General features: G+C 39.2%; 1 protein-coding gene across 1 annotated transcript; it reads right to left on the bottom strand.

Annotated features, from left to right (window-relative positions):
• Positions 1-3,455: 3,455 nt before the first annotated feature.
• On the bottom strand, positions 3,456-13,447 carry LOC145212069 (uncharacterized). Its single transcript, XM_080080099.1, has 16 exons — positions 13,395-13,447; positions 13,212-13,282; positions 12,861-12,996; positions 12,123-12,467; positions 11,715-11,900; positions 11,198-11,587; positions 10,953-11,129; positions 10,228-10,300; positions 6,275-6,622; positions 6,048-6,179; positions 5,434-5,598; positions 5,041-5,337; positions 4,799-4,979; positions 4,559-4,736; positions 4,285-4,496; positions 3,456-4,228 (listed from the first exon to the last, which is right to left on the bottom strand). The coding sequence occupies exons 1-16, from the start codon at positions 13,412-13,414 to the stop codon at positions 3,936-3,938; spliced, it is 3,204 nt and encodes a 1,067-aa protein (XP_079936225.1). The 5' UTR covers positions 13,415-13,447; the 3' UTR covers positions 3,456-3,935.
• Between the last annotated feature and the right edge of the window lie 292 nt (positions 13,448-13,739).

The following is a 13,739-nucleotide window of genomic DNA, read 5'->3' as shown; positions in this document are numbered from 1 at the left end:
TTTCTCTGCATGAACTGACGAGGCCACAAATGTTTACATTAACATTTGGTGAAATAAGGAAGTCTTCCCCCGGTCGTGTTTACCACAATGCACCAAACTCACTTTCTTGTGAGTCCCTGTCACATAACGCTCCACGATACGGTGTAGCTGCAGCTGGATTAGTCATGACCCACCAATTGTTCCCTTCACTGTTTTGCGCCCAATAACGTTTCAACGTTGCGCAGCTATTTCCGGCTTGGTGATGGTTTTAGTGCAAATATTGTGCCACGCGAAATAAACTCAACTCTTCCCGTTCAATTATTCGTCACCTGATAGCGGAGTGAGCAATCCTTCCAAATCAGGGATTTTCATCAACCGACGCCGGAGCGCCACCAAGAGGACAGAAATAGAGGTGATAAATTGCAGAAGTTTCAGATTTCTTTGCGTTACTGGGTCGCGTTCCATCGCTGCACGAATCAGTTCAACCTGGAAACATTAAAACCACAGTTCGTAAATATTGTGTACTGAAGATCTTATTGCAAACATAATGGTTAACAGGAAAGTTAAACGGTAACTGAGATTTTTCGCTTTTATTTTAGGAAACTCGGTTTTGCCTTAAAATGTTTAAAAAACAGTGACGAAAATATAATGGATGTTTTTTGTCACACGATTGTTACGACGACGCAAGTAAGAACATTTAACACGGGAATTTCACTACGGTATACAGATGCTGAAAAAAAGGTTTCCTGCATAATGTTATTTTGCTCGGTAGATTTGTGCGTTTGATTATTTCAAAAATTTTGCAATAAAAAATATTACTAAGATCGACTCTATTGCGTCACAATTACTTCTATATTACTTCTGTCCAATCAATGACAAAACGACGAGCGATGTGTGGTGTCGTAAAACAATCACGAATATTTTCGTGACTGTATTAACAATCCCCCCATGTATAGAAACTCCGGTTAAAACCCTTACATACACGTCATAACATCGGTTTCACGTCATTCACGTGATGACGTAATCGTCTACGCCATCGTTGCAGCGACATAGGGTGGATGTGGTTGTGGTCAGAAAGCGTAACGGCGGAAGATATGTCGCATGTCGCGTGCAGCGCAAGTACGTTCGCGACAGGAGACACACATACGCGCGACAGGAGACACACATACGCGCGACATGTGCACAGACAAGACACATTTCACGATTTTTGAAAGGAGAAAAAGAAGTATTTTAACAAACTACAGCACATTAGTAAGCTAATGTTTTTTCATCGCTTATTAAATTTCAGGAACCAACTGCTTACAAACATACCAACGTGTTTTTATGCTAATAGGTTTTACCAGCCGAACGTCACGTGATTAAATCGAGGCAAAATACCGAATAGGTGTTGAAGAGCCGATTTTCTTTTTCGGTCGAACCCTCATTAGGGTCAAATTTCGTACAAATCCACCAACTTTGGATCTGATGTCACATGTTCCTGACCTACGGATAAAAACAAGTTTTTACACCTGCTGATGATTTCAAACCAAAGTTTACTTTCTGTATAAAACGTAGTTAATATAATATCACAAAAAATTAGTTTCTATGCACAAATATTTTACGTGATTAAAATGTCGTAGGAGAGATAGCTAGTAGTTTTTGGTAGTTGCAAACCAATTGTAGATCGCAGTAAAAATGTTCCGAGTTCGGACTGACATTGATCACAACAATAAATTCCCAGGAAATCCCGCTAGTGGTGATATTGATTGACGTGTCCTCAGCAGTTATTGCGCAACGAAAATTCCCAATCCAATATTGGTGGTTTAATTTAAACGCATGTGTTAATAATAGAACATTGATTTAAAATTGCTGCAAAATATTATTTTAAAAACACTCACTTTTGTACGATGACATTTTGATCCCAGTCTTGAAACGAAGAAAATATACTGACGCACTAAAAACACAAGCTGAAAACAAAGCGATAATGTCAATAACTAATGTATTTTATACAAACATTCTATTTTAAAAATTACGGCCTTAAAAATGTGTGACATCGTGAAGAAACTGTACACCACCAAAAACTACGTTTAAAAAAGTGAAAATAATTAAGTACGATTTTATGCAGTTTGTTAAAAAGCTAGTTTTATAATTGAGGTCAGAAAAAGAAATTCGCTAATAAACGAGTTTAATACCTCTTTCTAATGTCTTTGAAGGATTTAAAACTGGTGGATAAAGCGAAATATAAATTATGAAAAACCTCAACATGTCATATATTTTAAACTATTAGTATTAAAAATGGTCGTTATATATATATAGTGCAATCAACCGCTCAATGGATCCGATCATCGGCGCTTCCTTATTCCGTCGTCCCCACTCAGCTGCAGACAAATCAACAATGCTTAGAACGCATCGTGCAACAATGCATACGGGTTTCGAAGTTGGGTTGCTTTTCAGAAAATGACGTCATCATTGGCGCGCCGTCGTGTGAAAAAAGTTGGGAGTAAAACACGTAAAAGAGAAATGCAACAAAGAAAAACAAAAATAGCAAAACAAGGTTCTGGGTAGGTCCCTAAACATAAGGCGTGTTTTTGTAATCACAAATATTCCAGTAACAACGACGAACCTGTAGCTTGGCTTCCTCCATCCGCTTCCAGCAACACGTGCTTTTTACGTCCAAAATCAGCTGTTTGCCTTTTATATTAACTTCGGCGCCCCTGCAAGTCAGCTTGGAAGTCCCGAACTTTCTGCCTGTGGAGTTTTCGGGCAACGATTACTTAATCACTTTACCGCGCGTTTTTACCGAACATTCACCTCCTCAGGGACGAAACAACTCTTGGTTTACAAACAGTGGAAAGAAGTGACAACAGAATCAAACACTAACTTGTGTCAGATGATTTCGCATAAACATAATTAGGACGGACTTGATTCGTGTGATGCACACCAAATCTGTTCTCAATTGTCGTTGTTTATAGCTCAGTAAAATGTATTTACTACAACAGTGCTTCCCAACCTTTACAAGCTCAAACCCATAAATTTAGTTAAAGTATTTTTTCCCTGGCACTTTGTGTTCACGTTCGCGCACCATACTCTGTTTTCATTCCTTCCCCTGTCGTTACCTTCCGCAAGCATCACAGCTACAATTTCTGGTGTTCATTACCAACCAAGATATGGTGTTAGGGCGAAACTAATTAATCAGTTGGCTTCGATTACGTTGCCTTTCGGCCCGCGATAGTCACGCGCTAATCTGTCCCGTGATTTCAATCACTTCATACAAACAGTCCGACACTTTCAAGGTTATTTTTTCTTACTGATAAACGCTTTGCTTGTTACGTTTGCGCGAAGTTCCAACCCAAAAGTAAAAAAAACTAGCCAACATTTCGGTCAATCACTTGAATTCATTCGAACAACAGTCACAACTTTCCTGAAATTGTGATATACATCGGCGTCTCATAAAGTGACATTACGAGAGTTCAAACTTCGAAATTGGTTCTAAAAATCCAATCCCGAATAGTCCGGTATGTTTTCTTAAACCCAAGACTCACCGTACAATGCTAAACTAGGCTTTTATATCTCTTGAGTTTACTGCGCCAAACTTTGCCGAGGTGTGCTTTACTGCGTTGTATGATTGTTTTAAGTTATTCTGCAAATTAAACGACGCGTACCCCCATAAATGTAAACACTGCCTCCAATCCCGTGATTTCATGAAAAATAATCGGGATTTCCCAGTTGCCAACTGGAAATGACAGTTCCCAGCAGACACATAGTAACAAAATTTTGCAAAAACAAAAACTAAACATGTATTTGACCCCAAGTTTTACACAAAATAGCAAAAAGGATCAAATACCACGTATTTGCGAAATATTCGCAAACAACTGAAACAGAAAATTACAATAAATATGTACATGCCGCACAAGAGGTGGTTTGTGCGGTTTAGCCGCTTGGCTTGTCAATCATGTGTGTCGCTTGTCGTTTAATTGTCAGAGGGCGGCTTCAGCTACAACTGCCACGTTAACTCGTCGGTTGTCACGTGGCTGATGACGTCGTCGAACGTCACGTAAACGCTTCCGAACTCGATCGTAGAACATTTTCGGGGCGTTGGAGTAGATGAGAGGGTTGAGAGAGCTGTTGATGGGAAGCAGGATTATTGCTGACACTGCGTAAATCACTGGAGGTACAGTTGTTCCACCGAAGTTCAGGAAAACCATGACTGAGATTGGCACCCAGCAAAAGAAATCAGTAAAGACCAGCCGGATGATTTTCTTTTGCATTTCTGCAACAAACACCAAATGTTAGGAGCAATATTTAAGTTGCGCTTTTGAGATTTACCTTGGTTCTGCTTTTCAGCTCTCGCATTTCGGGCCCTCTCATTCACTTGCCTGCCACTGGCAGCCGACCTCTTGTAAATCCAAACGTACGCCACAGCAACAAACATAAAAGCCACGAAGTTTAGAGTGATGATGGCAAGTGAAAATGGCCAAGCCTTGTCGGTCGGTGTCACGTAAAGTTTACTGATGCAAACACTGTTGGTGCTGTAGTACCTGAGAAAAACATTCAGTTACAGCAACAATTATTATAACCCCATTTGCTTGCAGCTACATACCATAAATATCCTGTAATGTCAAACATTTCAGTGTAGTTATAGCCTTCAAGAATATCCACAAAATCCGCCCAAGAATAAACATTTTGTACCCTTAGAAGTGCGCCATCGAGTGTCTGGGAATCGTTAATAGTAAAATTGTGCCGAAACTTTACAAACTGTTTCATGAAAGTGTCCATGCCTGCAAGAAAACACACGATGGATAAAAACGGTTAAATATACACATGTGTTACAATTGCTCACTTGAAAAGTCAACGACATGACTCTTGAAGAACGGGTTTTCTTTCATCCACGCTTTGGTTTCAAACAAATGTTGAAATTGAGACGTAAGCGGAATAAAAGCCAGTGTGAATGAAATTGTCCAAGATAAGATGATGGCAAGGTTAATAATCTTCAGTTTGGGGAAATATGGCGCATTAAACGGCTGCAAAACATAAGTTGCTTGCTGCAAACACTAGAGCATATATACATTCAAAAAAACTCACGTTTTTCACAGCGTAAAGTCGAAATGCTGTCAGCAGGACCATTGTAATTACTGATGTTTCGCTTGAAAGCAAAACCAAAATGCCCATTGAATTGCACCTCTGGCTTGACCTCCAAACAAGGTCGTTGGCACAGTAGTCTCCAGAATATTGAACACCAGCAATGTCGAGCATGAGCAGATAAACTCCCATGAACAGGTCAGAAATCGACAGATTCAAGACAAGAAGATGGTTTGTTCGAAAGGAGGCCGATTGTGATTCTGTCGTCACCAACAGCTTAATCTCAGTAACCATGACCACCTGAAAATAAAGGAAACAAATGTTATTTGCAAAACCACCTAGTTTTTCGGAACTTAGGACCACGTGTTTTGTTTCAGCTAAGCATCACAAATATACCAGGTTTCCAAAGATTGCAAGGAACGCCATTATCCACACAACGGTTCGTAACACCGGGTTAGCGATCAGCTCGTATCGCGAGGAGAAAACGTTTTCATTTGCTCTGCTTGACTTCGTTGGGCATTCGTCGCTCCAGTCAGAACAGTCGCCAAATCCATTGAATTTCTGTCAGTGGCACATTGTGTTAAAACTGCTATAAAAAGATAATTATTTAGAACAATTAAATACCTTTTAAGCTGCAGACAGTGCACACTGTTTCGACCTATAAGGTCTCATCAGTGCAGCTGGTGACGAGAGATCGGCCGCATTGGCTAGTGTAGCCATCAAACGGCACTCCAGTTTGTGGTGAGCAACAGGGTAAAACCCCATGCATCACCTAGTCCGTGCGATGCCACAACTGGGCATACAGCACAAATGAAACTGGCTCACAGTGGCCAAGCAACTGCTTGGGAACCACAGTGAAGTCGGCTCAGTGTCACAGTACTTGATACTGTACACTAGCCAATGCGGCCGATCTCTCGTCACCAGCTGCACTGATGAGACCTTATAGGTCGAAACAGTGTGCACTGTCTGCAGCTTATCATTTATTGGCTCATATGCTTTTACATAAATACCTTTTCCTTCTTCACAAACAAAGGTTGATTGTTTTCGCAATAAAACCTCCCGTCACTCGTGCAGTTAGTTTCGTCGCTTGCATCATCACAGTTTATCGTAAAATCACAGATCTCTGATTTACTAATGGAAACCTAAACACATTAAGCTATGAGATGAACACATGGGTCTTTCTTACAGTCATAAACAGAGTAAGGGTTGTTATTATAATCCGCAGATGATAACATACCTTAGCTCCTCTTAACGCTGAACAATTGACTCTTCCTTGTTTTGTGCAAGTTTCCGAATATTCGCCACTTCCGTCTTTGCAGTCAATAAAACCATTGCAAATTTTTGAACGAAACTTTTCAGAGATTTCGGTCACAGTTTCGTCACTTCCGTCTTTGCAATCGACAACGCCATCGCAAACATTGGATTGGGGAATGTTGAGACGATCGGCTGTTGTTTGGCAATGTTTACGATGCGCGCAGAGACGAGGATCCTCATCGTCGTTGAAGATTCGTTGACCAACATTGCGAATTTTAAACGGGCAATCCCGTTTCCCGTCGCACAACAGCTCGTTGCTGAAAGGAATCCACTAAACAACAAAATACAATTATTAAGTTTATTGTTGGTAATTGACACATGCAAAACAAGATATCTCGTAAGTTAAACAAAATATCACACATGCTAGATCTGTTTCGTTTTATGGATAGTAATAACTTACCCTCTATCGTTGGTTGTTCACACGTACAGTTTGTGGACACATGAAAAACAAGATATCGCGTTAGTTAAACAAAACACATGTGAGATCTGTTTCGTTATATGGATAGTAATAACTTACCAGCTATTGTTGGTTGTTCACACGTACAATTTGCGGAAACACATGCAAAACAACATATCGCGTTAGTTAAACAATATATCACACATGTCAGGTCCGTTTCGTTCTATGGATAGTAATAACTTACCAGCTATTGTTGGTTGTTTACGCGTACAGTTTGTGGACACATGCAAAACAAGATATCGCGTTAGTTCAACAAAATATCACACATGTCAGGTCTGTTTCGTTCTATGGATAGTAATAACTTACCAGCTATTGCTGGTTGTTCACACGGACAGTTTGTGGACATGCAAAACAAGATATCGCGTTAGTTAAACAAAATATCACACATGTCAGGTCTGTTTCGTTCTATGGATAGTAATAACTTACCAGCTATTGTTGGTTGTTCACACGTACAGTTTGTGAACACATGCAAAACAAGACATCGCGTTAGTTAAACGAAATATCACACATGTCAGGTCTGTTTCGTTTTATGGATAGTAATAACTTACATTCTATTGTTGGTTGTTCACACGTACAGTTTGTGAACACATGCAAAACAATATACCGCGTTAGTTAAACAAAATATCACACATGTCAGGTCTGTTTTGTTCTTTGGATAGTAATAACTTACCAGCTATTGTTGGTTGTTCACGCGTACAGTTTGTGGTCACATGCAAAACAAGATATCGCGTTAGTTAAACAAAATATCACACATGCCAGATCTGTTTCGTTCTATGGATAGTAATAACTTACCACCTATTGTTGGTTGTTCACACGTACAGTTTGTGGACACATGCAAAACAAGATATCGTGTTAGTTAAACAAAATATCACACATGTTAGGTCTGTTTCGTTCTATGGATAGTAATAACTTACATCCTATTGTTGGTTGTTCACACGTACAGTTTGTTGACACATGCAAACCAAGATATCGCGTTAGTTAAACAAAATATCACACATGACAGATCTGTTTCGTTCTATGGATAGTAATAACTTACCAGCTATTGTTGGTTGTTCACGCGTACATTTTGTGGTCACATGCAAAACAAGATATCGCGTTAGTTAAACAAAATATCACACATGTCAGGTCTGTTTTGTTCTATGGATAGTAATAACTTACATCCTATTGTTGGTTGTTCACGCGTACAGTTTGTGGACACATGCAAAACAAGATATCGCGTTAGTTAAACAAAATATCACACATGTCAGGTCTGTTTCTTTCTATGGATAATAATAACTTACGTCCTATTGTTGGTTGTTCACACGTACAGTTTGTGGACACATGCAAAACAAGATATCGCGTTAGTTAAACAAAACACATGTCAGGTCTGTTTCGTTTGATGGACAGTAATAACTTACATCCTATTGTTGGTTGTTCACACGTACAGTTTGTGAACACATGCAAAAAAATATACCGCGTTAGTGAAACAAAACACATGTCAGGTCTGTTTTGTTCTATGGATAGTAATAACTTACCACCTATTGTTGGTTGTTCACGCGTACAGTTTGTGGACACATGCAAAACAAGATATCGCGTTAGTTAAACAAAATATCACACATGTTATGTCTGTTTCGTTCTATGGATAGTAATAACTTATATTCTATTGTTGGTTGTTTACACGTACAGTTTGTGAACACATGCAAAACAAGATATCGTGTTAGTTAAACAAAACACATGTCAGGTCTGTTTCTTTCTATGGACAGTAATAACTTACATCCTATTGTTGGGTGTTCACACGTACAGTTTGTGGACACATGCAAAACAAGATATCGCGTTAGTTAAACAAAATATCACACATGTCAGGTCTGTTTCGTTCTATGAATAGTAATAACTTACCACCTATTGTTGGTGGTTCACGCGTACAGTTTGTGGACACATACAAAACAAGATATCGCGTTAGTTCAACAAAATTTCACACATGTCAGGTCTGTTTCGTTCTATGAATAGTAATAACTTACCTCCTATTGTTGGTTGTTCACACGTACAGTTTGTGGTCACATGCAAAACAAGATATCGCGTTAGTTAAACAAAATATCACACATGCCAGATCTGTTTCGTTCTATGGATAGTAATAACTTACCAGCTATTGTTGGTTGTTTACACGTACAGTTTGTGAACACATGCAAAACAAGATATCGTGTTAGTTAAACAAAACACATGTCAGGTCTGTTTCTTTCTATGGACAGTAATAACTTACATCCTATTGTTGGGTGTTCACACGTACAGTTTGTGGACACATGCAAAACAAGATATCGCGTTAGATAAACAAAATATCACACATGTCAGGTCTGTTTCGTTCTATGGATAGTAATAACTTACCACCTATTGTTGGTTGTTCACGCGTACAGTTTGTGGACACATGCAAAACAAGATATCGCGTTAGTTAAACAAAATATCACACATGTCAGGTCTGTTTCGTTCTATGGATAGTAATAACTTACCACCTATTGTTGGTGGTTCACGCGTACAGTTTGTGGACACATGCAAAACAAGATATCGCGTTAGTTCAACAAAATTTCACACATGTCAGGTCTGTTTCGTTCTATGAATAGTAATAACTTACCTCCTATTGTTGGTTGTTCACACGTACAGTTTGTGGTCACATGCAAAACAAGATATCGCGTTAGTTAAACAAAATATCACACATGTCAGGTATGTTTCGTTCTATGAATAGTAATAACTTACCTCCTATTGTTGGTTGTTCACACGTACAGTTTGTGGTCACATGCAAAACAAGATATCGCGTTAGTTCAACAAAATATCACACATGTCAGGTCTGTTTCGTTCTGTGGATAGTAATAACTTATATTCTATTGTTGGTTGTTTACACGTACAGTTTGTGAGCACATGCAAAACAACATATCGTGTTAGTTAAACAAAATATCACACATGTCAGGTTTGTTTCTTTCTATGGACAGTAATAACTTACATCCTATTGTTGGTTGTTCACACGTACAGTTTGTGGTCACATGCAAAACAGGATATCGCGTTAGTTAAACAAAATATCACACATGCCAGATCTGTTTCTTTCTATGGATAGTAATAACTTACCTCCTATTGTTGGTTGTTCACACGTACAGTTTGTGGACACATGCAAAAAATATACCGCGTTAGTTAAACAAAACAGATGTGAGATCTGTTTCGTTATATCGATAGTAACAACTTACCAGCTATTGTTGGTTGTTCACGCGTACAGTTTGTGGTCACATGCAAAACAAGATATCGCTTTAGTTAATATAGCTTACGCATATGACAACTTTATAGGTAACAATATATTATTTTATCGGTTTTGGAAACAATTTCAATTAACCCAATCACATATTTAACCATTGAACGTTAAACAGCAACTTCAACCAACACATAATTGACGTTTTATTCACCGCATCACATTCCCACCCGTCCTCCTTAATCTTGTTAGTTGTGGAACAGTTGATCTCGGCACTCACATTCCCACTGTAAACAATCACACCACCACTTACATTAGTGGTTCTCAACTAGTGGTCCATGAACCACTAGCGACCATGACAACTTTTTAGGTGGTCCCCAGAATGTTAATTATATTTGGCGATAAATTGAAAATAGTTGCATAATGTATCGTTAAATATTGAGAATAAAAAAGTCAGTTGTTTAATATCACTCCTTTTTGTGGGAAATTTTACAAGCTTTGTATTGAAGGGTTTCAAGCCAATATGCTTGTTGTGGATGCTTTCTTTATCCTTAATTAGCAATGGATTGGTCCACGATATTCATTTACTTGAACTGATGGTCTATGGCCTGTAACGAGTCGAGAACCACTGACTTACATTGTCAAAATGCGCGTTTGGCCATCGAGCGTTTCCTGCGTTTCCAGCTGCTCGGGTTTACGCAGGTCGCTCTGTGCACTCGTAATGTTCAGGTTTCGTGAAAGCAAAACCGTTTTTATGCAAAACACTATGTTATCGTGTACGTATAATATATGCAAGAATAATATGTTTATGGTTTTTATTTTTGGTTAATTTTAGGTTGACAAAAGAGATAGCGAGGCAAGGAAAGATAAAGTGACGAAATTAGTACTTTGTTGGGCATTTCATTGGACTAGTTCCGAAAAACACATGTTTCAACCTACATTGAAAATTTTCCGCAACCTGTTGGTTGTTTTGTCTCACAAAGACACTCATCACTCATATCAGGACAATCGATGACGTCATTGCACACACTTGACATTGAAATTACCGTAGGGTCATTTATGCATTGAAAGCACAAAGTGTGATTAAAGGAGACAGACGGCAAGCGGCGAATGTCCCTGCAAGGGAAATATTTAATTTGAAAACTACGGTTGAAACATCGGGCATTGTGAGCGCTCTAACATACCTGGAATCCGACTTCATCATTTCATCAACCGATGTGAAGCAAAGATCAGCGGAATCGTCGCAGTCTTGTACGGCGTCCCACAGCAACTGCTGGGGCAACGTGCAAGTTTTACCGTTTCTGATGCACTTGAAGCCGTGTCCGTTCGGTCGGGGCAGCGCAGGGCAGTTGTTGCAGGGATCGCCATCACACACCGATGAACGCTTCCAGCAAAACGATTCCGAACACCAGAAGTCGGAGAGGCAGAGATGTTCGCACGGGGAATTTCCATCACAAGGTGCATGTGATTTGCAGACCTCATCTTTTGTTTTTGGACATAAAGCGTTGGTTGGATTAGGGATTAAATTGCGACAAACTCCATGAATGTCGAAACAATCGCATCGTCCCGCTGAGCTGGGTTGAAAAATAGTTTTTTTTCGTTTTTAACCATCGGTCGGCAACAAAAGGTTTGAGAAACGCTTGTTTAAAATAACTACTCTGATGCAACAATCGTCTGTTCACAAAAATCAAGTAAACCTACCGACGATAACGTTTTGATTTGTCACATATTTCCGGGACTTTCCCAGTACAATTACATTCGTCGCTCATATCAGGACAATCGATGACGTCATTACACACACTTGACCTTGAAATGATCATGGAGTCGTTTTTGCACTGGAAGCACAACTGATTATTGAACGAAGCTTTGGAGGAACGACGGGTGCTCCTGAAAACGAAGGAGAGGACATTATTGAAAACCTTACCACAGATTAACCAAACAAAACGCGTACGATGGTTTTTACTGGTTGTCTTGTAAACACACTCGCACGAAAAAAATACTGATATATTTTTTTACCTATTTTAGGCATATCTGACGTATGTACGCTTACATTAGTATAAATATTTAGCTGATGTATAAAGCACATTCGACCTGGAAACATATACATACCTAACATCACCATTCTCGGACGTGTAGCATAAGTCAGAGCCATTATCGCAATCTTGTACGCCGTCCCACACGAACATTTGCGGGAGTAAGCACGACCGGTTGTTCTTGACACATTTAAAGCCGTATCCGTTACTCCAATGTTGAAAGGCAGGGCAGTCATTACAGGGATCGCCATCACACACAGTTGAACGCTTCCAACAAGTCCAATCCGGACAGCGAAAGTGGGAGGGGCAACCGCCGTCACAAGGAGTTTTATCCCGACAAGAGATGTCGCCCTTGCAAAATTCCCGTCTACGTAGCGCACACACTTGGCTTGATGACAGAACGTCGTATGTATTGTCGCAGCTGTGAAAGTGGCATCATTATATTTTAAATGTTATAAACACAGATTAAAGTGTGATGAACAACCAGCAATCTAGGTTCGATTGCGCGTGTTGTTGTTGGCAGTTACACAGCCCCATTAGGGTATATGAAACGAAAAGTGAAGTATCTATACTATCGAGTTTATAAGGGAGGATGTTTCATCACTACAGTAATAAACGACAAATCAACACAACGCGTTGAATAGATAAGACTGTTGGTATATTTCACGGTTTTACGCATGCTGTGGAATTTTGAGGCCAGATGCTGGTTCACAACAACAACGACGTTTTTATAAAACTTTCTCCACTATGAAACATTTTAGGAGCAAATAAAGCAAATACAAACAAAGTTTAGCAAACAACCCACAAAGTTTACCTGATATAACTCGACGATGGGTTAGCAGGGTAAGTGGGAAATGTGACTTGTTTCTCGTCGCTTCCGTCTCTGCAGTCAGAAATAATACCGCAAAAGTCACTTGAGCCAACCATTCTTCCATCATCACAAGTAAATTCTGCAATCAACAATCCCAAACTTATAATTGTGAATCGTTTATATTTGGGTCACAGTGACAGTTGACCATGCGCTACAATTGAACTATTTAAAAAAAAAAAGAATTTAAAAAAATAAAAACCTTTAAATTATATGACTTCTTTTATTGTCACTAAATAAACTTAACTTTAAATAAAGCGTTAGTTTGTTGTTTAATAATCAAACATTTAAACTTACTCCCTGCTTGGCATGGAGCCGGTGCGATGAACCAAATCAAGGTGGCAGCGAAAATCATCACGATGAGATTTCTAAAGAAACACAACAGCGGCGTTGCAAGGAAATACACGAGTGACAAACTCGCGTCTTCCCTGTGCGTGTTCTCATAATATACTTCATGTGAAAGATAACTTGGTAGCTTACCTTTTCACAAAGTGGTGCATTATTCTTCCAAAATTTTATAGGCGAAGTTTTCTGAATAAAAAACTAAAGTTTGAAATGATTCTAAACTGTGAATTAACTGAAAGAAGTGCAAAGGATCAACCAAGCTGTTTACTATAAATACTGAACTTCTACGTCTGCGGTCACAGTGGTTTCCAAACGTATTTTCCGCTTTCAGCAAACCAGGCAGATGATTGTCTTCCCAAGCCCCGCACGTCAGCAAGACTTCCTGTTACGAAAAATAAAATTGTTTTTATTATTTGTTCCGCTGTTTACATTTTCGTGCGAAATTACACAAATAATTTTCTGCGTACAAAATATTTACGA

This window comes from Phallusia mammillata, chromosome 1 (assembly GCF_965637545.1).
Source record: "Phallusia mammillata chromosome 1, kaPhaMamm4.hap1.1, whole genome shotgun sequence".
Classification (NCBI taxonomy): Eukaryota; Metazoa; Chordata; class Ascidiacea; order Phlebobranchia; family Ascidiidae; genus Phallusia; species Phallusia mammillata.
Note: the sequence above shows the minus strand (reverse complement) of the source record. Positions and strands in the feature narration are given on the sequence as shown.